General features: G+C 37.6%; 1 protein-coding gene across 9 annotated transcripts in view; it reads left to right on the top strand.

Annotated features, from left to right (window-relative positions):
• EYA1 (EYA transcriptional coactivator and phosphatase 1) overlaps positions 1-26,726 on the top strand; it is a 158,916-nt gene that overhangs the window by 48,556 nt on the left and 83,634 nt on the right. For all 9 annotated transcript variants that reach the window (XM_004280580.3, XM_049700465.1, XM_049700469.1 and 6 more), the window contains 2 exons: positions 14,902-14,984; positions 15,401-15,587. In XM_004280580.3, coding sequence (XP_004280628.1) covers positions 14,902-14,984; positions 15,401-15,587 — 270 coding nt within the window. The remainder of the gene's footprint in view (positions 1-14,901; positions 14,985-15,400; positions 15,588-26,726) is intronic.

Genomic DNA, 26,726 nt, shown 5'->3' with positions numbered 1-26,726 from the left:
CATGTGCGGCCCTTTGGTTACCATCCACAATGGGCTGAGTACAGAAATTGCGAGTTAAGTGTTTAGAAACTTTCATGGTACGTCCGTAGTAAATCTTATGGTGGTGAAATCAGACATGCGCTCTGTGTCTTTTCTTTTTTCATCTCATTCTTTTAGTCATACATAACTATTATATTTTGCTAAATTGTCAGCCTGGGAAGGATTAGGAGAAGAGAAGCATGCTGTGGGTCTCAGAGAGTTCGAGAAATATTGCCCTTGACTTAGCTTTATCTTTCTGTCCTCGCAGATCCAAAGCTTATGTGGCAGGAAAGTTCCTAAGAGGACTAACTAGCTGTCAGAGTTGTAAGCATAGCGTCAGTGTAGAGAGAAGAGTGGACATGAAAGAGGAGAAAAGAACGTTAATTTGGAGGCTGAAAAAAGTCTGTTTTAAAGCAGAAATAAGGACATGTGTAGCACCAAATATAGCATTGCTTTTCTAGTTATAGGTTTCATTGCATCTGGGATGTTGCGTTACAACTTTCTGTGTTTTTAGGCGTCCCCTGGTTGAATGGCCTTTCCAGTGGGATTTTAGAGCCCTTTTTCCATGACTGAGGTATTATTTCATAGGGATATTTCTATAACGGCACCTCACTCATTTTCAGAATAATCTAAAATATGACTTTCACACACCAAGCCAAAGAATAATATGCTATTAACTTGAAAGTTGCCAGTCTGATGATGGATAATGATACGTAATATGCTATAAACTCCTTATGGTCAAATGTGGATAAATAAGTAAACTCTGATTAATATGTATTTCTTAAATATTAAGTGCATTGTAGAAAATGAAGTGGATGAAATGATTTTATGTGCCCAGTCATGGGAGTCTATAGACCTTTGTCTTTTCAATACTTCTTTTTAATATAAAACTTTCTATAATGTCTGAAATTATTGTCAAAATTCTCTAAATTCTATTATCCTTAATGAATAACAGTGATTTTTGCTTGTATCAATCTTATATCTGTTAAAAGATCTTAGAATCTTGGATGACAGTATATGTTTTTTAGTGATTTGGGAGCGTTTTACCTAGTATTTTCTCCAATATCCTTTGAACTTTTAAATATATACCTTTTAAATATAAGGTATGATGATGAGTTATTCAGAGATTTAGTTACTAAGATTTCGTAATGTTAGGATTTCACGATACTAGAAGGAATATTCTAGTAACCCAGATGACTCAGTGAGTGTTATGCTGATTCACTTCAGGAAAATTTTTGATGATCACCTCTTTGGTTCTGTGAGATTTAGAAGGTTGGACTTAAAGGTACAGTGAAATCTTGCACTGTGGCTAACAGCGTAAATTCTAGAGTCAGGCTGCCTGTGCAACAGCCCTGCCCTTGCTGTCCGTGGGACTTCAGCATGGGGCTTGACGTCTCATGTCTCCATTTCTTTGTCTCAAATGTGGGGATAATATTATCTGTTCCCACAGTAGCATTGTGAGGTTTCATTGAGATTATCCGTGTATATCACTGACCAACATCTGGCACGTAGTCCGCATTCAAAGGCTTATTTTTCTTTACTGTGTTCATTGTGGCAGTGATGTGGTAGTGGTGGGGGAGGGGTGATTATTATTATTATTGTTATCATCATCATCATCATCATCATCATAATCCAGGCTTCTGAAATAGTTCCAGATTAGGAAGCATTACCTAAATTCTCCTTCTCTCCCCTTCCCCAGGAGGAAAAAAAATTCTCTCTATATGAAATAAATATAAAAAATTTAATATGTATACTATTATATATGTGTCTGTACACATATATATGTATATATATATAACCAGCAAAGAGAGCTCCAAGAACCCAGTAACCAAACAGGCGTAGCAAAGAAAGAGCCAGATCTAACTCATGTGCTGGCAAGGAAGGAGAATCACTATCAAAAGGGTCAGGCTTTGTGTACACGATACAAGCGTACAGAAGAAACAAGAGAGAACAGCCGAGAACGTGAAGAAGAAAATCAGAAGAGAGAAATGGCTGTGTTGGCAGCAGCGGTGGTGGGCGCTGGAAAGCACGAGCAGTGGGTAACACAGAAGGGCCACGCAGACAAAGAAAGAAACTCAGCTCTGCCGTGATGGGAAAGAAAGCGGCATCAACCAGGTCCTTACGCCCCAGGAATCCCTGCAGCCACAGTGCGACTTGAGTGCGAGGAACTGGTGGGGAAAAGGGAGGTCATAGCCGTGTGAACACCAAATTATTTAGTTCGGAAACCAAGATTAGGGAGGAAGATGGGAACGTGACAAGCTATGCTCTATCGAGATGGAAAACTCTGCTGCCCATAACACAAAAAAACAGCGACTGTTTATCATATGCACTTATCATATGCCCAGCACTTTTCTAATTATCTTACATATATTATTTCATCCCTGCAACGACCCTGAACAATGGCTTTGAAGGTTAAGAATCTGAAAATGCTGGCGAATACATCAAAATGGAGAATGGTTTAGAACTGTCAGACCCTGCCATGTTTTCTATACGCTTAAATGACCGCACCTATAGGGGAGGCACTTACAGAAAACGACAAAAACAACGAAATGTAGTTGCCTGTAGTACGTTTCCTGAAGGGTGGATTTGCTCTTTTGGGAACTGAGATACTGCATTACACGGCTAGCTATGTAAGTAGTAAAAAAAAAAAAAAATACCAGCTCGTGAAGCTTAGAAAACTTTTTTTAGAGAGCTCATTTCCGAGCACTGTGTTTTAACATTTTCACGGCACTTAAGGAAAAGATCGAACTGGTAATTTGTGGGCATTTTGGCGCTGCCTTATCTTGTGAACTAGGCCAGCCTTGGTGCCCTCGTTTAGTCCAGGTGAACCTTCTGGATCCTTCCAGCTCCAATGTTCAACACTCATGTCCGTGGCAGACTTCGGTGAATCTGGCGCATGCCGCTTTAAGGCAAACAAGGATCAGAGTTTTAAATGCACTCGTTTTTAAATGCACTAAGACTAAAAGCCCACAGAGTAAAACCTCAGGGACTGGAAAATCTGATTGCTTTTACCTTTGCTGCAAGATTCTGGAAAATTCTATCTCTGCTTTTATTGGATCTCTTTTGTACATCCAGTGAAAGATTAGAAACTTAAGTTTAACAGAGAAAGACAAGATGTTTCTGTTCGTGGACAACTGTAGAGTTCACCCTGAGGAAGTGAAATCCTTGCTGGTAGTTTTTGACATCTGCCTGCTCCCCAGGGTCAGCTTCAGTGTTTCTGGAAGAAGTTTTGGATGGTGTGAGATTTTTCTTCACACGCCATTGACAAACATGCAAATGAGTGAGTTGAATGAGGGAGTGTGGATGGACAGAGGGTGCCTGGAGACCCCTGGGTCAACCGTGCAGGTCCTGTAGATAGTGTTTTCAATGCTGCCAATCAAAGGGCACTGACAACAGGAATGAAGGGGGGGCGTGTGAGTTTATGTGTATGTCTGTGTGTATGTGTGTGTGTGCACACGTGCGTGCGTACATGTACCAAGGGCAAGAAACTTAGGAGAAACTGCTTTAGCCTATGATTCACTGACCCGTTTCACAGAATATCTGCTAAGCTTGTCATAAGCAAATTTTATTCTCCTTTTATGTAAAAGAGGCATCTGACTTGAAATCAAGCTTTTAGTTATAATTTCTTAAAAACACAAGTTCCAGACCTATTGCTGGCATCCCCATTCATTCATTTACCCCCCCCACCCCCGTCCTATACACTATAGACTTAAGAGTACCATCAACCACAGAAAACAAGAAACTGTTCAAAATTTTGAGGCAGAATCATAGGAAGAAAATGACATTTTGTTTAGCAATCTGTTTGAGGTAAGGAAGTGCAAACAATTTTCACACGAAAAGTAATTCAAGTTAAGTCTGGTCTCTTAACTGGTTAAGCTTCAGCTTTGAGGCAAACCCAGGTTTCCCTAATAACTTAGTTCTATTGATCGACAGTTGGGGTGACCATCTCTTCTCATATTTTCATTTTATTTGGTAGTATGTCTGAAATATACAAATGTTTTGCTGGGAGTGGAGAGGTCTGTTTCACAATAGCAGTTGGAAGTTAAGATTCATAAGAACTCTAGTTCTCTTCGTTTGGGGAAACGAAGTTGGAATTTAGCATCGTAAAATCCTTGGTTACTTTATTATCGTAGTTTGTTCAAAGCAGTCTTCCCCTGTGTTCACACTAGTAGGGGGAGCTGGATGGAGACATCACAGAATCGCGGTGGTTGTGTGGAATGCCTTTCTGAGTGTTTTAGTGCCCCAGAGAAGCAGTGAGGTGGGGACATTCCTGTCATTCTGCAGCAAGAAGGTGTCAGGATTTGCCACGATAGATGGGAGGGACTACACAGATGCGCATGCCCGAAACCCAGAGGGCTCTGGAAACCCCGCTTGGTTTATTTTCCTTTCGGTTTTATTGCTCTCTTTTAGAAGAGAAAATCACACGAATTCTAACTCCGTCTTTGTATATAATGTTGTTTGCTCTGTTAGAGAGATTGGAGTTCCAACCAGTGAGGAGAGACAAAAAACAAGGACAGGGGTTTGTTAATGGGACGCTGAAGGGTGTCAGCTCCACAGTTCTCTGCACCTCGCCGATCTGGGGCTCGTTATGAAGCGGGAACCGTCCAATAATAATCTAATAAGGACAACCACCGCGACTTCCGTTGGTCTGCCTGTCTATAGCTTTTCAAATATATAGTTGAAGCCTTTCAGTTTATTAGTTTTTTAGAACCTCAAAACTGCTTACCAAAATGTACTGTTAAAGTTTTTTCATTATCTATAGAAATGGTATTTTTCCTAACTTCAAATATATGGTTTTAAGAAAATATTTATTAAACCTTTTTAATAATCTGCTCTGATAAAGCCTTCGAGATGTGCACTTTCTGGCATAAAATGACAGATGAGAGTTACAATTGGAGAAAAGCTATTGCAGCTTGCACCGATGTTCACAATTTCTCTTAATTGCTTTGCCATTCTACTCACATTTATATTTTAGTTTGTGGAATTTTTTGCATTCTAGAATTTTTTTTTGGCTTAAGTTGATTTTTTAACAGTAATATTTTGTTTCAGTTCTTTTGGCATCTTGTGTTATTTCAAATGACAAGTGTTGAAAATTGTATGGAGATCTTTTGAAATCCAGTAATAGCGATAATTAATCAGAGATCAATACCCAAATTATTGTCGGTATGAATTGGTTTTTAGTAAAATATAGAGAAATAGATGAAGAAAGATAAATAACGAGGTTTTGTAGTCTTTATTACCCTAGTTACAAATTGTCTTTGAAATAGAAAAAACTATTACTGAGATAAAAAGGAACTTGGTCATTTAAAAGCCTTTTTGTAAGAAAAGGGGAAAACTTCGGTTTTAAAGAGCCCATCTGGCCTTCAGAGGCTTTTCCGCAGGGAGCTCCACTGACTTCTGCCACATAGATTGCGCCCGATGATGGACATAGCCCATGGCAAAGAGGCCAGGGAAGGAAAGCAAATGGACTTCTGTGAAAATACACGAGGGACAGATAGCATCCTGCTTGCCGAGTAAGTGCTAGAAAATGCTCTAAAACATGGGAAATACAGACAGGCCCCAGCAGGTTCCAGCATTCTTATTGTTGGCTGGGATTCTGGGTTTTAATGTGAGTCCTTGTTCTCTGTTCAGTAGACCTTTGACCTACATGTTACCTTTTTTTTTTTTTTTTTTTTTTGAAGTTATAGCTGGGCAGTGTTCTCCAGGTTAAGTCACACACAAAACCTTGACTTGATATTTTAAATCATGTTATAAATCAACATAGGCTGGGTTCTTCTTCACTATGAAACAGTAGTAAGGATTTATTAATAAAGGTTTGGAGGGGTTGGTTTATTTTTAAACTACAATCGCTTAGCATCTATAGAACTGGGTGGCCACACAGGGTCTTCTAGCAAGACTGTTTCTTGTTTGTTACGGTTGGTTGACGAGACCACCACCTTTTCCCTATAGCAACCCCTGATGGTGACAAGAAGAAAGCCAATATTTCTGATCACTATCCTTGGGTGACTATATAATTTACTTTTAAAATTATGTACCAGCCTCAAAAGAGTTACAATGAAGAAGTCTTTTAGAAATGAGATCATTATTTACGAAATTTCTCAGATGCCCTTGTCTCTACCCTTTGTGTGTCTGTGATGTTTGTCCAGCGAAAAATTAATACCACTTTTCTGTCCTCCCCACCCCTTTCCCTTTTGGTAACCATAAATTTGTCTTCTATGTCTGTGAGTCTGTTTCTGTTTTGTAAGTAAGTTCACTTGTATCATATTTTAGATTCCACATATAGGTGATTAGCAGATACAAACTACTATATATAAAATAGGTAAACAGCAAGGACCTACTGTATAACACAGGAAACTATATTCCATATCTTGTAATAACCTATGATGGAAAAGAATATGAAAAAGAATATATATATGTGTGTAAGTGAATCACTTTGCTGTATACCAGAAACTAACCCAACATTGTAAGTCAACTCTACTTCAATAATAAAAAATTGAAGTTAAATTAAAAATATGACTTTTTACAATATATAATTCACTATCAACATCGCTGAATCAGAGCATCTAAAGGGTGCGTTTTGTGTGGTAGAATGGTAAATGGTGGCCTGGAAGTGGAGATAATGGCCAGTCCCTAACTCAGAGTCCTTGGGCCAGGAAATCACCATTCTCTCTCTGACAAGGATCCTACCTCACATACTGATGTGGGAAATAACCTGAGACAATGGATGTGGAAATACTGAAATATAAATGGACTGTAAAATCATAGGATGTTATTGCGTTCTAAATTTGAGATTTTTCATCTGTAAGCAAGGCTCTTATTTTCATTCATGTACCCATGAAATACCAATATCTGAGCTAGATCAGTGCTATTTTATGAGCTGTTCAAAATTCATGATGCTTAATTAATGTAATATTTTATTTGATTTAAAACCCTGCTGGATTTTCTTTCCGGAAATTCAGACATATTTTAAATCCTTCCAGAAGGTGCTTCTAAGTCCTGTATTTAATATTCTTCATGTAATTTACATCTAAAGTAGTGATTATAATCTAATTTTGTGTGTGTGTGTGTGATACGCGGGCCTCTCACTGCTGTGGCATCTCCCACTGAGGAGCACAGGCTCCGGACGTGCAGGCTCAGCAGCCATGGCTCACGGGCCCAGCCGCTCCGCGGCATGTGGGATCTTCCCCGACCGGGGCAAGAACCCGTGTCCCCTGCATCGGCAGGCGGACTGTCAACCACTGCGGCCCCAGGGAAGCCCCTATAATCTAATTTTTAAAGCTAGGGCTTCATATATCATCCAGTTTAAAAGAAACCAGTAAAGTGTGTGTCCTTTAGATAAAATCTGAGAAATAAACAATTATTATTTGGTTATTTTTCCTCTCCCCACTGTCTTTTTCATTGCCAAACACATAAGGAAGTTGAGAGATGGGCCTTCAAATCGCTCTTCCAAACAGCCTTCTGCCATCATTACCAGACACACACACACACACACACACACACACACACACACACACACACACACACACACATTCACACACACAATTGTGGAAAGATTTCCTCTTGTTACTACACCTGCTTCTTTATGACAGTCGTATTCTCACTGGACCCTGTTGTCATTACCATCCTGGATTGAAACTCAAGTACCAGTTCTGTCTCCTACTGGAGCCTACACGAAACCCTTCAAAGTCAGACGTGGTTTCTCCTTGTCCATGTGAGACAGGTGAATAAGTAAAACACATGAATTTAAGGAACTTATGGTGAGGATAAAAGCAAGGCCAATGAAGGCTGTTCTGAGAACAATGGTATCAATTATTAGTGAGCTCGAGTTCCCAGAAGGTAAAATCAGTGCAGAGAAGAACAGTCAGGGAAAGCTTATTGGGAAGATAGGACCTTAGCCAGATCATGAAGGATGGGAAATGGGGATTGATGGAGAGAAGCATTAAATAAGAGGGGCAAGAATGAATAAGATGAGTTTTCAGGATAGCGGGGACCCCATCCTGAATTCATGTAGTGAGCTGTGGACAGGCAAGCCTTGGAAAGTAGCTTGGTGAGCATATTCCTCTCCTGGGCACCTCCATCCCCACCTCTCCACCCCAAACGCTAACCCACCCCCATCTCCAGGCCCAGTCATATAAACAAAAATATCTTTACATTTATAACACCTCCTCCAATCCTTAAAAGGAAAATCAGAATCATAACATTTCCCACGTCCCAATATGCTAATATTGGTATGATCAATATTCAGATGCCTGGGTTTTTCTGATAAAGAATGTCATTTTGCTGAACTGTTATCCTTTTCTTAAATGATCAAGAAACTTCTGTCACCTACCTTTAGTCTCTTTCCCTACTTCCCTATAAACCTTTCACTCTCACATCTTCTCCTTTGGATAGTTTATACTCACTGTGTACCAGGAACACACTCCTTGACATTTTCTGTGTATTTTCTGTGTATTGTCCTTCTCAGTCTAATCAGATGTTTTCATTTCATTGACTGAGCAGCTCCATGTCAGAACTCGTGGTGCTCATGTACATAACACAAGCTAATGTTTCTTCGTGGTGCTTTCATGAGATTGTGTGTTTTTAAACTTTCCTCAAAGGATAGACTCATGACACCCGCTTCTTTTGGTCCACAACACCCTCTAGAGTAGTAAGTGTGCCAATTAGATGTGCCGGTAGTTGCTGTGGACTGAACTAACTTGGAAAGGTTTTTTTTTTCATAGTATAGCCTATATAATCTTCCCATTCAGAATATAAAAATTTTCAACTTTAAAAAGAAGACAATGGAATGAAAAATAATTTTGTCTCCTAGAGAAGTTCTGAAAGGAACGATTTTTCCAGTGTTCTAGTCTGGAAATGAGTGTCTCCCCTCCATGCCAGAAAAGAAGGATGGCTATGATTTTTCACAATAGTAAACTATTTAAACAGATAAGATTTCCTTTTCACTAGTGGGGGAGAAAGTATCACCACTGCCACCCTGCTTGGAAGGTAACTTAATTCCAAACTCTACCAAGAATACTATTGGGCATTATTGGAGCTCCATTTGAACCAATCTCTGCCAAACTCCTTGAGTGAGAAATAATGGATTCGAAATGGGAATTCTTTCTACTTTGGGGAATTTTCATGATTTGTTACATAAAATGTAAAACAATTTATCATAGAATATTTCTGTTCTCTTTACCTAGAGGTGACTTTTCATGTAAAATCTTTTGGATCTAGGAAGGAAAATACTTCTATATTATTTTGATAAATGAATTCTCAATGCTAAGCCTAATTCTGTGACCTAACGTTGTAAGTGAAGACTCTTGTGAATCGAACAGAAACTCTCAAGAGGAAGGATCTTAATGGAAGAAGGAGGTCTGTTTTTCCTGGTCATGTCCTGCCCTTTCTCCCCTGTAGCATACATGCTTAAATCTGGTACGTGCTGGCCTTCTACACAAATGTGCCTCGTCTCCCAGGCCTGTGTAGAGTAGGAAGTGGGTTTCGTAGCTACACACGGACGCTTTCTTAGGAGCAGTGTCATTGCTATTTTGCCTTTGTGGTGTTCTAAGCTTCGGTGAAATTCATCTGGTAATACTGGCACCCAATCTGCATCAGATCAGCTCTCAGACCCTTCACTCCCTATGAGCTTTGTTTAGCCCAGCTCAAGGGCCACAAATACCCAAAACAGTCTCTGAGACGCTTCCATTCTTTAAATTCCTGGTGAGTGTGATTACTTTCTTAGTGTAAAAACAAAACTTATACTAGCGGGGGTTTTTGAAGTTGCTAGAACACCAGTTGAATTGGTACTAAAACATAGTGGCTAGAAATCAGGGACTTTAGGTGTTCAGTAACCCTGTGGATTTTCAGGTCACGTCCTACCCCTCCTGCCTCAGTAAGATGGTGATTTCTGTGTCTGGGGAAGGGCCCAGATTTGTGCCATTTAACAAACACCTCCTGGTGATTCCGTGGCAGATAGTTAGCCATATGTTGAATATGTTGGTTAAAAATATATATATTAAAAGAAAAAGAACCCTGGTTACTTTGAGAGGCAATACACGGCGAACTTCAACTCTGGAGCCAGATGGCCTGGGATTGAACCCCAGGTCTGCCACACTGCTTGTCATCTTGGGCAGCTTCTTAATCTGTAAAATGGGGTATAATAGTACCTTCCTGAGGGGTGGTTGTGAGAGCTCGTGAGTTGTAACATGTAAAATATTCACTTGGCCTGGCTCAGAGTAAGCCCTTGATATGTTTTAAGTATGATTATTCTTGTCACTCCTATTTTGATTCTATGTTTGCTTCCTATGGTTTTTTGTTTGTTTTTTTTCATCCTTGTAGAATGATCCCTGGGAACACTTTAGTAAACTTCAGATCTTCCCATAAAGCAACAGAGAACAGGGTAAGAGGACATGAGAGAGCATCGTATAGACGCTAAAACCAGACGGAGCTATGTTTAATTTTACTTCCATGCCATGGAAGCTATATTACCCTAACCTAACCCTCTGGTTCCCTATAGTATCAAGTTATTTTGATAGATAAAGCATGTGAAAGATGAACTTATTCCTAACATATAGTAAGCATTCAATGCATGTTTTCCATTTTTATTGTTCATATATGTCATATATATAAAATATAAACATCACAGAGAAGGAGCAGGAGACAGAGAGAAATTCAGTAACCCAGGCTTAGGAGGAAAGAGGAGAAGAGGAGAATTCAGGGAAGGTTTTTCTGAGGAAAGGAGTTTCTAGTCTGTGCTGAATTGGGAAGCTGATTAGAAGTTAGCCAGGATATAGTGGGAGTGGGGAGGGAGGGAGAGGTGCAAAGAGTAACCTTCAGAGAACCGCGTGTTGCTTCCCTTGTATGAGGCTGGAATGTGTATCTGGGTGGGTGAGGGCTGGGAGTTTCTGGGAAGAGATCAAAGAAATCTAAGAGAAAAACTACAGTCAGACCAAGTAGGGCCTAATAAATAAGCCCTGGTAAGGAGTTTGAATTTGATCCTGAGGCTAATAGGGGGCAGTTACTTTTTTAACAAGGGAGTGAGAAGATGAGATATGCACCTTAGAGAAAGTATTCTACTGCTGGTGTGGAGAATGAGCTGTAGGGGCCGGAAGATGGGCAGGAGACCAGGAAGCAGGCTGTTGAAGAAATCCAGTGCTGGTGGCCTGGACTAAAAGTTATCAGCTCTCTTTCCTAAGTCCTCCGTGGAGGCGGGTGGGGCAGCCCTGCAGATCTGATTCTGGGGTTAAAAATTAATACTGCCTGAGCCTGATTCTCCCGCATGTCCATCTCTGCCTGACGTAAGTTAGATCCTTGTGGAAGTTGCGTTAAGTCTTGTAGGCCACTGGAGTGCTGTTAAACTCCTGCATGTGAAATGGAATGGAATCTCAGTCTGCAGTCAGCCAGTAAATGAGTATAACTTATGTGGAATTCCAGCTAACGTACAGCCGTCGAAGTAGCGTGAAGTCTGGGGAGTCACTGGGGTACCGTTTAGAGTACTGAACAGTGATTTACTTGGTCAGACCCCAATGGCCTATATGTGCCATTATAGCTTCCATGGTCTTTTCTACTTTGTTCCAGGGAATAAGTTATGGAATAAAAACGTCCATTTTTAAAATATATTTTCTATATCTTAATTCATTTTCTTGGTGGATGGGGACTATTGAGGTCACTATTTATTGTTCAAAAATGTGTAGTATAAACGAAAGTAGCAAGTCATAACCTAAAAATGTGTAGTTTAAATGAAAGTCACAAGTCATAACCCAAAGTAATTTTTCCTATAAAATGTATATAATACAGTTTTCAAAAGTATTGATATTCACACTCTTACCCAGAATAAATTTGAATTTTTATAAGGAATTTTTTAAATGCTCATTATACGTTTGTGATATATAGGTATAGATATAGATTTAATGTTAATTGTTCACTGATATACAAATAATGAATGAGTCATATGCCCATGAAGTCCAGTGTTTAAAAAGAAAAAAAACAGAACTAATGTTAACCTGGTAAGTCCTAGAGGTCCAAGCCTGTATCTTCTGTCCTCATGTAATTATCACCACAAGCCCTACATTTAATACTTGCTTAATAAGTATGTGGTTGCCACGTGCAAATGATCATTAATATGAAAAGCTTGTCTGTTGTTGCCCCTGCGTTTGTGGTGAAACAAGCATTAGTTGTGTGAGTGCTCGCAGCTTATCTGTGATAGGTGTCCTGGGCACTTTGAACAACCGATGTTCCTAAAATTTACAAATGAGGAAACCTCAAATATGAGCCTGTAATAACTACATTTAAAACTATCTTAGGAAATATTTTCCCCTCTTAATAAAAGTAACAAATCCTTGAGATTAGCTCAAGATGGCGGAGTAGAAGGACGTGCTGTCACCTCTTCTTACAAGAACACCGGAATCACAACTAACTGCTGAACAAAAAAGTACTGGAACCTACCAAAAAAGATACCCTACATCCAAAAATGACAAATCCTCTGATTGGGTTTTCAAAGTGTGTAGATGCTTGATAAATAAGTAGGAAAAGAATTTTAGATATGCAAAGAGATTAAGTTATATTTATCTAGTTTGGGAAAGTCAAAAGAGGGAAAAGATAAATACGGTGGAGAATTTTAGAAACGTTTACTGGACTGAACTGTAACGGTTCCGAACATTTGTGTGTCACTGTGGCTTGTTCATTATGTTTTCCAAAACATTACTTCATTTGATCTGTTTAAGAAGCCTATGAAATAGAGTTTCTACAGCTAGGGAAATTATTTCTTAGAGCAGTTAGGTGATTTGTCCAGAGTCCAAACAGCTCATAAGTAATGAACTGGAAACTCTATGTTTTCTGACTCTTTAGCCAGTACTTCACTGTTCAGTAGCAAGTAAATAATTGGCATATATTAACTACCACATTGTACCTGAAGGCATCTGTGACTAGGCAGTTCGCATCGAAGATGTCCTCCTTAAACTGCCCACGCACTTACTGCCTAGACTGCTTATTTGCCATAAAATTTTAATTTAAAAAAATGGTTTTTCTGTTTACAGAAGTAACACAGTTCTGAGTGGAAAATTGAAAAATGTACATTGGCTCCCTGAATATTATGTGACCATAGATTGCACCCCTCCATAGATTCTGAGATTTTTGTGCTTTCTGGAAATACTTTATGCTTTAAAAATATTTCAAATGAGATCACAAAGAACATTTTTGTTGCTTTAGTTTTTATTTTAACAAATTAGTATGAAAAAATTTCCTGTGTCTTTAAACGTCATTATGATACTATTTCAACAGCTTCATAATATTCCATTTTCCAAATAACACCTATTAAGAACTTGGGGATGCTCTCTATGTTTTGTTACTAGAAATAACACTGAAGAATATCTTTACTAACTACGTCATTGTATAAATCCATATTTTCTTAGATAGCCTGGCAATAGAATTGCTGGGTTAAATGATATATAAAATTTCTTGATCATGACCAAATAGCCCAATAGCTTGTCTTATTTAAATTCCCATTTTGTTGTGTATGAATGCCATTTTTTACACGTTTGCAAGTCCCTGATCTTTTCAAAAATCTTTGCCAAAATGTTCATCAAAAATAGTGTATTATTAAAGGTACATGCACCCCTATGTTCATAGCAGTGCTATCACAATAGTCAAGACATGGAAACAACCTAAATGTCCATCAAGAGATGAATGGATAAAGAAGATGTGGTATATATATACAATGGAATACTACTCAGCCTTAAAAATAACAAAATAATGCCATTTGCAGCAACATGGATGGACCTAGAGATTATTATACTAGGTGAAGTAAGTCAGAGAAAAACAAATACTATATGATATCACTTATATGTGGAATCTAAAACATGACAGAAATGAACGTATCTAGGAAACAGAAAGATTCAAAGACATAGAGAACAGACTTGTGGTTGCCAAGGGGTTGGGGGGTAGGGGAGGGATGGAATGGGAGTTTGTGGTTAGCAGATGCAAACTATTACATATAGAATGGATAAACAAGGTCCTACTGTATAGCACAGGGAACTATATTAAATTTCCTGAGATAAACCATAATGGAAAAGAATATTAAAAAATGTATATGTATGTATAATTGGATCACTTTGCTGTACAGCAGAAATTAACACAACATTGTAAATCAACTATACTTCAAGAAGAAAATGGTGTGTTGTCACTTTGCGTGGTTAAACAGTAAGATAGTAAATCCATTGAAGGAGGGGACCAAGATTTGCTCTTTGGCTTGAATCCTGTACAACGCCTGCTGTATCTTTTGACACAGAGACATTCAACAAACAGGATGTTGCCTACACAGCACATGTAATACATAAAACACTGGTCATGTTCCTATTTGATCTGTGTTTTTATCAAATACGTCAAGTGCTTCCATTCATTCTTCTGTGAAATGAAATAACCAGCTTTTTCAGTGGCCATTCAAATGGCAAGTACAAGTTGGAAAGCATTTTGCATTTTTGGAAGTAGCATCATAGTTTTTGAGCTAGCAGGAACTTTAAAGATCATTCAATCTGATCCTGTTACTTTACAATAAGCGTATTTAATGTAAAGACATGAAAAATCCTGGTGTGTTTTACAAATTGAAATGGAAAGCTCAGTGTCTAATATTTTTGCACAAATGTATAATTTTGTCCATAGTTTATATGAGTTCCTCATGTCCTCAGAAATGTAAACCTCTGTACTTTTTAATTATTTGTAGTATAGTGAAACTAAAATTGTCAACCATTTTAAGAAAACAAAATTTTAGCCATGGCAATGGATTCTGGTTTCAAAGATAAACCAAACACATTTGCAGTGAACTCCAACCCTGCTTTATCTAAATAATAATTTCCTATAGGCACATTACTTGGCATGGCTTAGTCAACCATATTTCTTTTCATTTTTTAGGTAGCAGTTTTACAACATCATCAGGATTATATACAGGAAATAATTCACTCACGAATTCCTCTGGATTTAACAGTTCACAGCAGGTAATTTTCAAAGCCAGTTTAACTTCTGAAATTTAAAGAAATGCAACAGATGAGTTTCTTAGGTAAAGAAAGGTCCATTTATATTACACTATAAGCGAGACCTTTCTTAAGCCTTCTAATAGTTTTTTTTTTTTTTCCTCCTTCAAAAATCTCTTTAGCGGTTCTATATGGTGAGTTGTTTGGTTCTCAGATTGGTTGAATTTTACCTAGAAATCATGGAATAGAAATATGAAGAGGGAATCTGATCTTACATAAAACTGGTTTGCAAGTCTGCTCACTTCAGTCAGCGTGTGCTTGTGTGTCCCTTTGTGAAGTCAGAGAAGACGGAAGTGCAAACACATTCACGGTTATGTTCTGAAAACGCTAAGCAGCAGCCGTATTCTGACAGGTTGCTCTTGTGTGGTTTGATTTGCTAGGACTATCCATCGTATCCCAGCTTTGGCCAGGGTCAGTATGCACAGTATTACAACAGCTCGCCGTACCCGGCACATTACATGACAAGTAGCAACAGCAGCCCAACGACGCCGTCCACGAATGCCACTTACCAGCTTCAGGAACCGCCATCTGGCATCACCAGCCAAGCAGTGACAGATCCCACAGCAGGTAATTATGTGCATTTTTATTAGTCCTGCACGCTATGTTTCTGGTGGTTGAGATGCAGTTTTCCCCAGTCATATATTCACGACAGGGGTCGCACGCCTTTGACAAGTTTTGGCAAGGCCTTAAGTCAAGTAGCGTGATGGTGACCTTAGCTTTATTTCTACTTGCTTAAAAATTTTAGTACAAAGTGCGTAACTTCAAAAGTACATGAAATAGAGATTTGGTTTAGTCGTACCTATACTCAGTTTTCAAGATATATATAGCTTTTTAGATGCATAAGTATAAATGTTTAGCTATAATGCTGACCTATAATTATAACTGTTGACATATGAATATGAAGATAAATGACATCACCTCGAATTTAATGTTTATCATCATGAAACAGTTAATGTTTTTCAAAAAAATCAAATAGCATCAAAGGGTTGATCATGGAAAATAGTGATTCTCCTGGCCTAACCTTTCCCAACTCCTGACTTGCTGTGAACTTTTTAACAATGTATCTGAGGGTGGGCATTTTTTGTACTCCTGCACAACCTTTGAGGGGCCTTTTCAAACGCAAGTCTCTCCATCTCTGGAAGTTTATCTGCTATGTTTTTAACATTTCTTCCCCTCCATTAATTCTTTCTGGAACTCTTCGTATTGTATGCTTAATTTCCTGAATTGGTCTCTAACTAGGTTTCTTACGTTTTCTCTCGCACTTAGAAAACTAGAATGTTTTTCCCGGACCGGGGCTTGAACCCATGTCCCCTGCATTGGCAGGTGGATTCTTAACCACTGTGCCGCCAGGGAAGTCCCTTCTTTTGCCTACTTTTGATTTAATTTGCCCCTCTTTTTCTAGTCTTCTAAGGTTTGAGAAACCTTAGAAGTTTGATTTGGTAGGACTGTCCATCGTATCCCAGTGTTTTACATGAACCATCTGGGTCCGTGCAAGCTTCTCAAGGATCAAAAGGAATTTTGAAATGAGGATAGCTATGTGAATGAGAAATAGAAAAACTCTTTAGGGTCTGTGGAATAAGAGATTGAGAAAAGGAGACAGCAGAATAATTTTACTTAATTCATGACATTTTGGTTGTGAAGAGAACAGAATAAAACAAACTGGTGAAGACTTAATCATGTTTCTTAAATTAAGGTTGATTAGAGCTTTAAAAAAAGGCCATTTGGACATATAAAACTTTATCTCTGAAACTTGACATTGTTCTGAGTGAATTTTATTTATAAAAGGGATGCTGTGTGAGAGAGTGGGGATGAGTGGGCACGAAGCCACGCCAGATGGGAAACAATGCGAAATTATAATTTTTGAAAGGTATATATAATTTTATTTTAAGATTGAATGATCTATCTTAGGTTTTATTTGAATACATGCTTAGTGTTTTAGGTACTTATTTCAATTTCAGTATCTTTATGGCTACAGAATAGGAATGAATTGAAATGGGGAGAAAATAATATTTTTCAGATTTTTTTATATTCACCACTTCCCACTAAAACGCATGTGTAGGGATCAGCCTTTCTTGTCTTACATAGTTAGGAGTCGAAAGTTCAGTGAGTTTACACATTGAAAAAGAAATGTGGATTACTTTAAAAATTCAAGGAAAATTTAGTCTTTTTTATTTTTTAAACTTTGTGGTAAGATTGTGGATTCAGCCTAAGTTGTTTGGCATTAACTTTCCTTTCTTACTAGTCATGTGTAAAATTATAGACTTATCCTTCTTGATGAAAAGTAAGTGTTGGTGATAAAGTACCTAAAAATCATTAAACTAACGAATTAGAAGGAATGATTTATTACATATAACCTAATGTTTTTGTTTCAAGATTGAAATAAAAAATAGTTAAAATAATGAATGTCTATTTTTGTTGAAGTTATTTCAGGTGGTTTTTTTCTTTTAATAGTCTATTGGGTTTAAAGTCAGTATTTTCTAAAACTGGAAAGTTAAATTCTAGTCATTATCTGATCTTATGTATGACCAGGTTTCTGCCTTTTTCAGTTTCATGGAATTACGCAGTACAGATGAATCCACAGTACATGAGTTCTTCCATACTTTATATCTGTTCCTTATTGTTCATAGAATCGTTATGTCATAATGAACAAATAAGATAGCCTTGTAAGGCTTTTTCAGGGTAAACATGTAGGGACTCATTTATTTTTAATTGTGAATTTTAAAATTGGTATGAACAATAGTAACCTTTCAAGTCCGTGATATTATGCAGTATTACTTATAAATATGTACCTCCTCATGAATCTTAAGTTCAAAATTTATTTTAATATGTTTGTAATTAAATATTGAAAACTTTATCCTCTTTTCATTAGGCATGTGTAATACATTAAAAATAACATAACTTGCATATGAAAGCTTACTCTCAAATTTTAAAAACTAAAAACAGTGCCTTTGCATTCATTAAAAAAAAATGAGTTTATTAGTCATGCATTGACTGTCTTAATAAAATACAATTTACATCATCTGGAGATATGTAAGAATCCATATACTTGAGAAACATAGTGAGATTTATCTGATCATTCACCAATGTTTTAATTTACTTATTGGATTCAAGAAAATAGTGCCTACTCTTCAGCTAGCAGTGCCAACCTCCCCACTCCCTGTTGAAGGACATCTTGGTTGCCTCCAATTTTGGCAATTATAAATAAAGCTACTATAAACATTTGTATAGGTTTTTGTATGGACATATGTTTTCACTCATTTGGGCAAATTCCTAAGAGTCTGATGGCTAGATTGTATGGTAAAAGTATGTTTAGTTTGATAAGAACTGCTAAAATGTCTTCCAAAGTGGCTGTATCATTTTGCACTTCTACCAGCAAGAATGAGAGTTCCTGTTGCTCCACATCGTCACCAGGGTTTGGTGGTGTCAGTTTTCAAATTTTGGCCATTCTAATAGGTGTGTTGTGGTATCTAATTGTTTTAATTTGCATTTTCCTAATGAAATATGATGTTGAGTATCTTTTCATGTAATTATTTGCCACCTGTGTATCTTCTTTGATGAGGTATCTGTTCAGATGTTTTCCCCACTTCTTAATCAGGTTGTTTGTTTTCTTATTGTTGAATTTTAAAAGTTCTTTGTATATTTTGGATACAAGTCCTTTATCAGATGTTGTTTTGTCCCAGTCTGTGTCTTGTCTTTTCATTCTCTTAACATTACCTTTTGCAGAGCAGAAGTTTTTAATTTGAATGAACTCCATCTTATCATTTTTTTTCTTTCATGGAACATGCGTTTGGTTTTGTATCTAAAGACTCATTGCCAAACCATAGGTTTTCTCTAATGTTATGATCTAGAAAATTTGGGGGCATAGAGTTGTTCATAATATTCTTTTATTATCCTTTTAACGTCCATGGGCTTGCTAATGATGGACCCCCTCTTTCATTTCTGATATTAGTAAGTTTAATCTTCTCTCTTTTTGTCTTGGTTAACCCTCTAGAGTTTTGTTAATTTTATTGACCTTTTCAAAGAGCCAATTTTTAGTTTTATTGATTTTTCTCTGTTGTTTTCCTGTTTTCAATTTCATTGGCTTCTCTGTTATTTAGTATTTCTTTTGCCTACTTTTTTATATATATATAAATTTATTTATTTATTTTTGGCTGCATTGGGTCTTCGTTGCTGCACGTGGGCTTTCTCTAGTTGCGGCGAGCAGGGGTTACCCTTCATTGTGGTGTACAGGCTTCTCATTGGGGTGGCTTGTCTTTGTTGAGGAGCACAGGCTCTAGGTGTGTGGGCTTCAGTAGTTGTGGCACGCGGGCTCAGTAGTTGTGGCTCATTGGCTCTAGAGTGCAGGCTCAGTAGTTGTGGCGCATGGGCTTAGTTGCTCCACGGCATGTGGGATCTTCCCGGACCAGGGCTCGAACCCGTGTCCCCTGCATTGGCAGGTGGATTCTTAACCACTGTGCCACCAGGGAAGTCCCTTCTTTTGCCTAATTTTGATTTAATTTGCCCCTCTTTTTCTAGTTTTCTAAGGTTTGAAGTTTAGATGATTGATTTTAAGTCTCTTCTTTTCTAATATACACATTCAATGCTATGAAGTTCCCTCTAAGCACTGCTTTTGTTGCATACCACAATATTTGATAGGGTTTTTTTTTTCATTTTCATTTAGTTCAAAATATTTTTATTTTCATTACCATTGAAGCCCTCCCTTTCAAAGAGGTGTATATTTATAAACATCCTATCAGAGAAAAATCTTAGAAATTTGATGGTATACAGTAAGAATCGTTGTTACAGTCATAGTTATTCACACCCTCCTACTTAAATGGCTTTCAGTTCTTAGAAAATGTGTTTAGTTTCTGAGAGAAGGGTATTATTACATGGTCCATTCCAATTCTACTGTCTATATAAGATAATTTTGGTCACAGTCAACTCTTTTTTTTTTCCTTATCCAAATCTAAGTAATATTAAAATTACATCCAATATTACTTTAATTTTTAAATGATGGATTTCATTTAAAATTTCTTTTAAACTTTTAAAAGAAAATTTTCTTTTAAATTTCTTTTTAAAATATTTTTCTTTGCAAAGTTACTGATTTTCTTCTATGTTTAAAAACATAGAGGTGAGAAATAAAAAAAGAAAAAGACATTTTAGGATGTTTCCCTTTTGTGCTAATATCTAAACCCTCATCCCTCCTAGCCACTGAAGTGTAAAGAGTATATTAAAAAAAGTGGTATTTTTTAAAAAGTGGTAAAAAATAATTTAACACTCGAGAGTTATTCATGAAGGAATTTTTTAATTGATGTTTATCAAAAGAACACTTAAGCCATTCTTTAAAAAATGTTTTTCTTTATCATATGTCAAAATATGAACACTCATTTGTAATCCAATTACTGTGCTATATTTAAATAATTTGGCTTGAAAACATTTTTTTTGTCCAAAATCTCTTAGAACATCTCATAATAATTATGACAGTGACCATAATAATAATACATAATAAAAACACAATTACTGTGTTTAGAGCTTTACATTATATTACCTTCAACCTTATAAATATACCCATGAATTAGGTACTATATGTCTCCATTTTACAGATGAGGAAAAAGCGGCACATGGCTCTTGAATGCTCAGTAAATGTTAGGTGTTATTAACTTAATCAGGAATTTTGAGGCCAAATTCTTATGAAAGGGCTATTCACCTGTAACATTGTATTTTTAAAATAGTACAAAGCAATCAGAGAGAGAGGGATAAAAGTAAATGATAAATCATCATTTTAGGTTAATGTGAAATAAAAGCTAATTATGTATTAGGAACGAATTTTAGCACGGATGCTATAGAAAAGTTCCTTTTTCAAAGGATTTGTTCATTTGAATTTCTTACAAAAAACTTGATGTTGAAATCTACCTTTTCATGCTCTGACTGCATGCAGACAATTTACTGGTTAAGGTGATGTACGGGAATCTTGCCAATATTGAATTTCAAGTGACAGAGGAAAAATCAGTATAAGAGGGAATTCAATATGCATGGGAAACCATTTGTTCCCTTTGCTTCTTTGATCCTTGCCAAGGCCCAGGAAAGTAGAGCAAAGCGCATGAAAAACAGGGGAACATTCTTGTGCAAAGTGGCAGGAGCGCTCTGAGCTCTCACAGGAATTCAGTGTGACAGGATGAAAAACTAAACTGCCGGCAGTCTTCCCTGTGAATGTAGGAAATTTGGGCCACATCTATACTACCTAACATGTCTATGTCTGTTCGCTATAGATATGATCCTGAGGTTTGCAGTAAGCTTCCATTTTGACTCCTATATTTTGCCAAGTGAGCGGTTTTGCAAATCTTTAGGCCATATTTTTGCTCCACAGATGCCTTGTGGACTTTGGAAGAGTTTGCAATGTGTTCAGCTTGAAAAGCAACTATTTCAGCAAAACAATTTTAACTAACATTTTGGAAACATTTGTCAGCAAAACAAATATTTGTATCTGAAATAGCCAGGCTATTGAGATGTGAGAAAACAAAACAGATGTTTGTTTGGCGTTCTTGTGTTTGGTTGTCTTGATGGAATTTGTTTTCTTTCTTTTTTTTTTTTTTTTTTTTTTACCCCCAGGGGATGTACAGCGTTAACCTTAATGAGATTATAAAATTCTTGGAAATAAAATTCACTCTTTTTCTATATTGCCAGGAATGTAATAAAAATGAATTTCCATACCTGTGAATTTGGGACTCGTTTCTAAGAAGCGAAAAATTCACTGTTTTAGCATTTACCCATTTTGTGCCTCGTTACTGGTTTCACTCATTTTTTCAGTTAGCTGGCACGAGCTCAGGATCCCTTATAGAGTCAATTTTAGTACACTTGGATTCCAGTATGTCATTCTTTCTGATATTTTTACATAACAGATGATTTGAATATAAATAATAAAAATCAGAAAGCATACATTATAGAGCTAATTAAATTAGTTTACTAACCTCCCAAACATTTATTATTTCATCTTCTTTTGTAGCTAATTGAGTCATTGTTTTTGTAAAGTATTGGTATTAAGCATCCTATGGGGCCAACACAAATCAATGTAATAAGTTCCCTTGTTTAAGTTGAAGGACATCAGAATTTACTGATTGAATTTTTTAATTGGAGATTGCTGGGGAAAAGGACCTTGAAAGTTACCTGTGTTTGCCATCCCTCCACCTCATTTAATTGGGATTGAATGGTTTAGTGGATGAGTTTGGGATTAACTTTTCAATAAAGGTAGTTTTGATGATTAATGGCTCTCAGTTTTATTCCTAGCTTCATAGCCAAAAAAAAATTTAATGAATGTCTTTTAAATTTGTTGAATACTAACAAAAGAGCATGGGATAGAATTATAAAGGTCCACGAGGGTTTACAGAGAAAAGTAAAACCCCTTTCATCTTCTACACCCAGCTCCTTGGTTTCTTTCAGCAGAGTTTCCTGTGTATCCTTCTACAGATACACTTTGCTTATATAAACATAGACGTAGCACCTGCCCCTGAGCACTTTTTTTTTTGCATATTCAAGTATGTATACTTTTAATTAGTTTTCTTTTTCCTTAAAGATATTAGAATACTATACCTACTATTCTGTACCCTACATTTTTCTCTTAGTAATATACAGAGAAAAATTCAATATGTAGTTTTGTTGTTTTTTATATTTCATATACAAATATAACAGTGGCGAATATATTCTGAGCACTTACTATGTACCGAGCAGCATTCTAAGCACTGTTCGTGCACGACTTAGTTTGTTTCTACCAGGTCCGAGAGAATAGGCAATGTCATCATTATCCCCATTTTACAGGCAAGGGCAGCTAAGGAGAGGTCAGCTGCAGTGCTGGATTTAACCTCTGGAAGCTTGACTTCAAACTTGAGTTCTTAATCAGGAAAGCATGCTGCTTCTTGAAACCACTGGGTTTGAGATTTCAAACAAGCGGAAACATGAAAATGTAAACAGAGAGTCACGAAAGGTAGTAGCTATATGGTGTTCATTTTCTTTAATCATTCATAGCATATATGAGCATAATTACTCAGCAAAGGCATCTATTAGGAGGCATTCAGTTAAATATATGTTCAATGTTTGAATGAGCTCTACTTGCTAATAAAAATAACGTAGGTCTGTCTGAAATTATAGGGACATGGTATGTAATATATCTAAGGTGATCTTTTACTGTATTTCCTGAATTATAAGATCAGTTTGTGGGTCTCTTGAATGATCCTACAACCAGTTGTACACTTTCTTATCTTCCACTTTCCTGCATCTGTTCTGTCCTTACTCGCTATTTATCCTGTTTAAAAATTACCTACTGTGGACCTGCTTAGGAAACGATACTCACAACAGCCCTTTACCCTTTCCTTTCCCTTTCCCTGCAAGGACCTCATTCTCTACCTTGGGAACTTTTTCTTTTTTTCTTTATTTCTCCACTCACAGCTCACGGTTGATGAGTGTTAAGTATAGGGATAATGATATTCTTGTCTCAAGCAAAGCCATTCATTTTAAAGTGAAAGCAGGCATCTTAACCCAGTACAATCATCTTCCAACACTTTTGAAAATCTTTACGTGACCCCCTTTAGAAACTTTATAAAATGAAAATTGCATTTTCTTCAGAACCATTATGTAAGACAAATTTTTCTGTTTTTCACTTTTACATAACTGCCGATATTTGAGTACAGTTTTCTAATGCTTTACATTGCGTGTGTGCAGTTTTCACCTGGATTATTGATTGACTTGATAATCATGGATTGGTTTGGAAATCATGTCTACCATTGTTTCTGTGAGAAAATAGTTTCTGAGTTTCAGACAGCTTCTGTAAAAATATTTAGAACATAGCTGATTTGAAAATGGGCAACTCTTTTCTATCTACAAATCCACTTGAGTAACTTTACCCTGGAGCAGTTGAACAATTTTAAAGTTAGAAGTGACCTTATAGATTCTTTTGCCTAAGGCTTTCACTCTACTGATTATGAATAAGGAATCCAAAAAGGTTAAATTCTTCCGAAGCCGCGTGGCCTGCCGTCAGCAACATGTCTTTATGGCAAGTTGGAGTGGCAGCCTTGGGAGATATGACGTGGTATGGATTTTCCCACACTGCCCCAGGCAGCACTGCTGTCTCCTGAAGATGGAGATGGATGTCCTTTAATGAGTTCCAAGGTGGAATCAGTTAGAGACACAAGATGTCAGGTTTAAAGTTATCAGGGTTCCTTTACATTAAGTCTTCTGTGATCCTTTGATACAGTAATACTCACTGAGAATTGAATGTAATGCACAGTGTCCTAATCACACCTGCCTGGGTACCACTCTCCACCCACCCCCACAGGGCATATCTGTGAACTTCTCTTGGGCACCACACACTTCCTTGGAATATAATTGAGAGAAACTGGAGTGGTACGTAGGGATTCGGAGTTGGGCTAACCCGGCTTGGAATCCTGGTTCTGTCATTTACTCTGCGCACATCACTTAGCTCTTTAGTGTATCAGTTTTCTATGAAATGAGGATGATACCACTCTTGTGTATAAGATGAACGAGGGAGTGAAATTATGTGGTGGCCAGCAAAGTGACTGACAGATACTAGGCTTTCAGATATTCATTTCTTCAGCTATGCGTTCAACAGACCTGTACAAGTGCTTGCTGTGTGCCAGGCACTGCGCCTGGTGCCAGGGACATAGAGGTGACAGGAAAGGCAAGGTCCCCAGCCTCTCTATAGTGCGTTGCGCATTGTGGTTATTTCAGAGATAAAGCCCTCAAAGTGTGTCTCACCTGTTCTCTTCACGTAGAATGGCTGTCGGGGATTTAAGCCAGAGGTTGAAGCATGTGAGAGGACGATAGATGTTTCTATGAGGTCGTTCCATAGAGTACTGGAGCGTGGATGATGGCCTGACTCCAGGGATGATAAAGTTCTCTTAATTTAGTCACTAGACCTTGTCTGAGGACCTAATTTACCTGTGGTAGTAATTCGTGAAAGGGAAGCAATAGTCATGGAAGACAGAGAAATCAAAGCAGTTCTCTAAAATTAATTAATACCTACTGGTCTCTGACTTCTGGTTACTTCTATGAGACTAGTCAACAAGTATACTTGCCTTGCCTTATTTTACACAAGTTTTTGTGGGAGGATTCTATGACTGGTCACTTGAAGTTACCAAAGTTTCTTTAAGTCTTCTCTTATCCTTTGATGAGGTAATATTCACTGAGAGTCTTATATGATGTAATGTAATTTGTTCAAGGCTTTGATGAGGTTGTTTGTTTGTTTGTTGCCAGGATAGATAGCTCCCACTTTAAAAAGCTCCCAGTTTAAAATTGGCATGTCACTTTGGAGGCTTGTTGGCCCGTTACATTGTAGGTCTCTGTGGGTCCTAAATTAGCTTTTTGAGGAACGCCACTGGCCTTCCCTCAGGGCTGCGACCTTCCATCTGGGAATCGTCCCTGGACATGTCTCTTGGTTTTCATAGGGGAATATCCTTTCCATTCTCAGTGCAGCTAACTTAGTAAGAAAGTTCAAGCCTCCTCTCAAGCCAGCAGCCGAGAATCACTCTCCTCCGAGTAACTCATCAGTATAACCTCCTCCCTCATTGCCGTCTAAAACCCAAGTGGAAACTTGCTTCTGTTAGCTGCCAGAAGGGTAAGTAATGGGCTCGTTCTTCTAGATATTTTCAGTTTTACCCTTAAGATAAGCAAGATGCCTGCCGTCCATGTTCTGTGCTCTGAAGCGCCGAGTGGGCCATATGGAGTCCAGGGTAATCAGCCTTAGGAGTTAGTCTTGTGAAATGTGCTGTTTTATTTACCAGGAGGGTATGTTCCTGGCATCATACACACCCTCTCAATGAGCAGTCCCATGAGGTGTTTCCTTCTCGTTTCTGTAGAGAAATTGGTTCGTCTCACCTTATATGCCCCATGAGTCTTTGTGCCTCTGCCTGTGTTGACTGCAGACTTAGGGCAAGCAGACCTGTGCTGACACTCTCCTCCCAGCTTTATTTTATTTACCTTCCCCACTCCAGTGTTTCGTCTCATGCCCTCGTTCATTGTTTTAAAAGACTGCTGTGGAGTTATTGTGTATAGATTTGGTGTGTATCTTAAACCCTTTTTGGAGAAAGGTAGGATATAAATTACTCAGAAAATAAAATAAAGAATGTAAATGTTTGATTCAATAAGAATAAGGGCCAGAGAAAAGATTCACCACAACTACTCACGCTCAGGAAGCACCTGTTTTGCAAACGACATTACAACCATCTTTTAAATGCTGCCATTTTGGTTAATGTATGCACAAAAACCTCTTCAGGATTCTCATAATAATAGCCTCCCAAGAGCACACGTGTCTCCATCTCTGCTTCTCTCTGCCCAGAGTCTCATACCTCCCCATCTAATTCATAGGCTTGTATTCATTTCAGTTCAGCTAATTTATATAAAGAAATATGTTGCCAATTGTAATATGTTTCCCAAAGGTCAGAGTTCATTTTCTCTACCTCTGACATCATTTTCAACTTCTGTAGTTTCTTTTCTTTTCCATCCCCGATGACATTTTAAATGTTCTGAGCGTTCTAAGAATTTTCTTTCTGAGGGATCCCTTTTCTTTCCAGCTTCTCATTTAGTGTTTTCCCTAATGTGTGTGTTTCAGTACATTTGTTCATCTAATTACCTCCCTTGACTCAGCTGTGATGTTGAGAAAGGTTATAGAGGAAGTATGTTTCTCTTGAGATTTATTCCTTAATGTTGCTGTTAAATTTT

The sequence above is a fragment of the Orcinus orca genome, chromosome 17 (assembly GCF_937001465.1).
Source record: "Orcinus orca chromosome 17, mOrcOrc1.1, whole genome shotgun sequence".
Taxonomy (NCBI): Eukaryota; Metazoa; Chordata; class Mammalia; order Artiodactyla; family Delphinidae; genus Orcinus; species Orcinus orca.
Note: the sequence above shows the minus strand (reverse complement) of the source record. Positions and strands in the feature narration are given on the sequence as shown.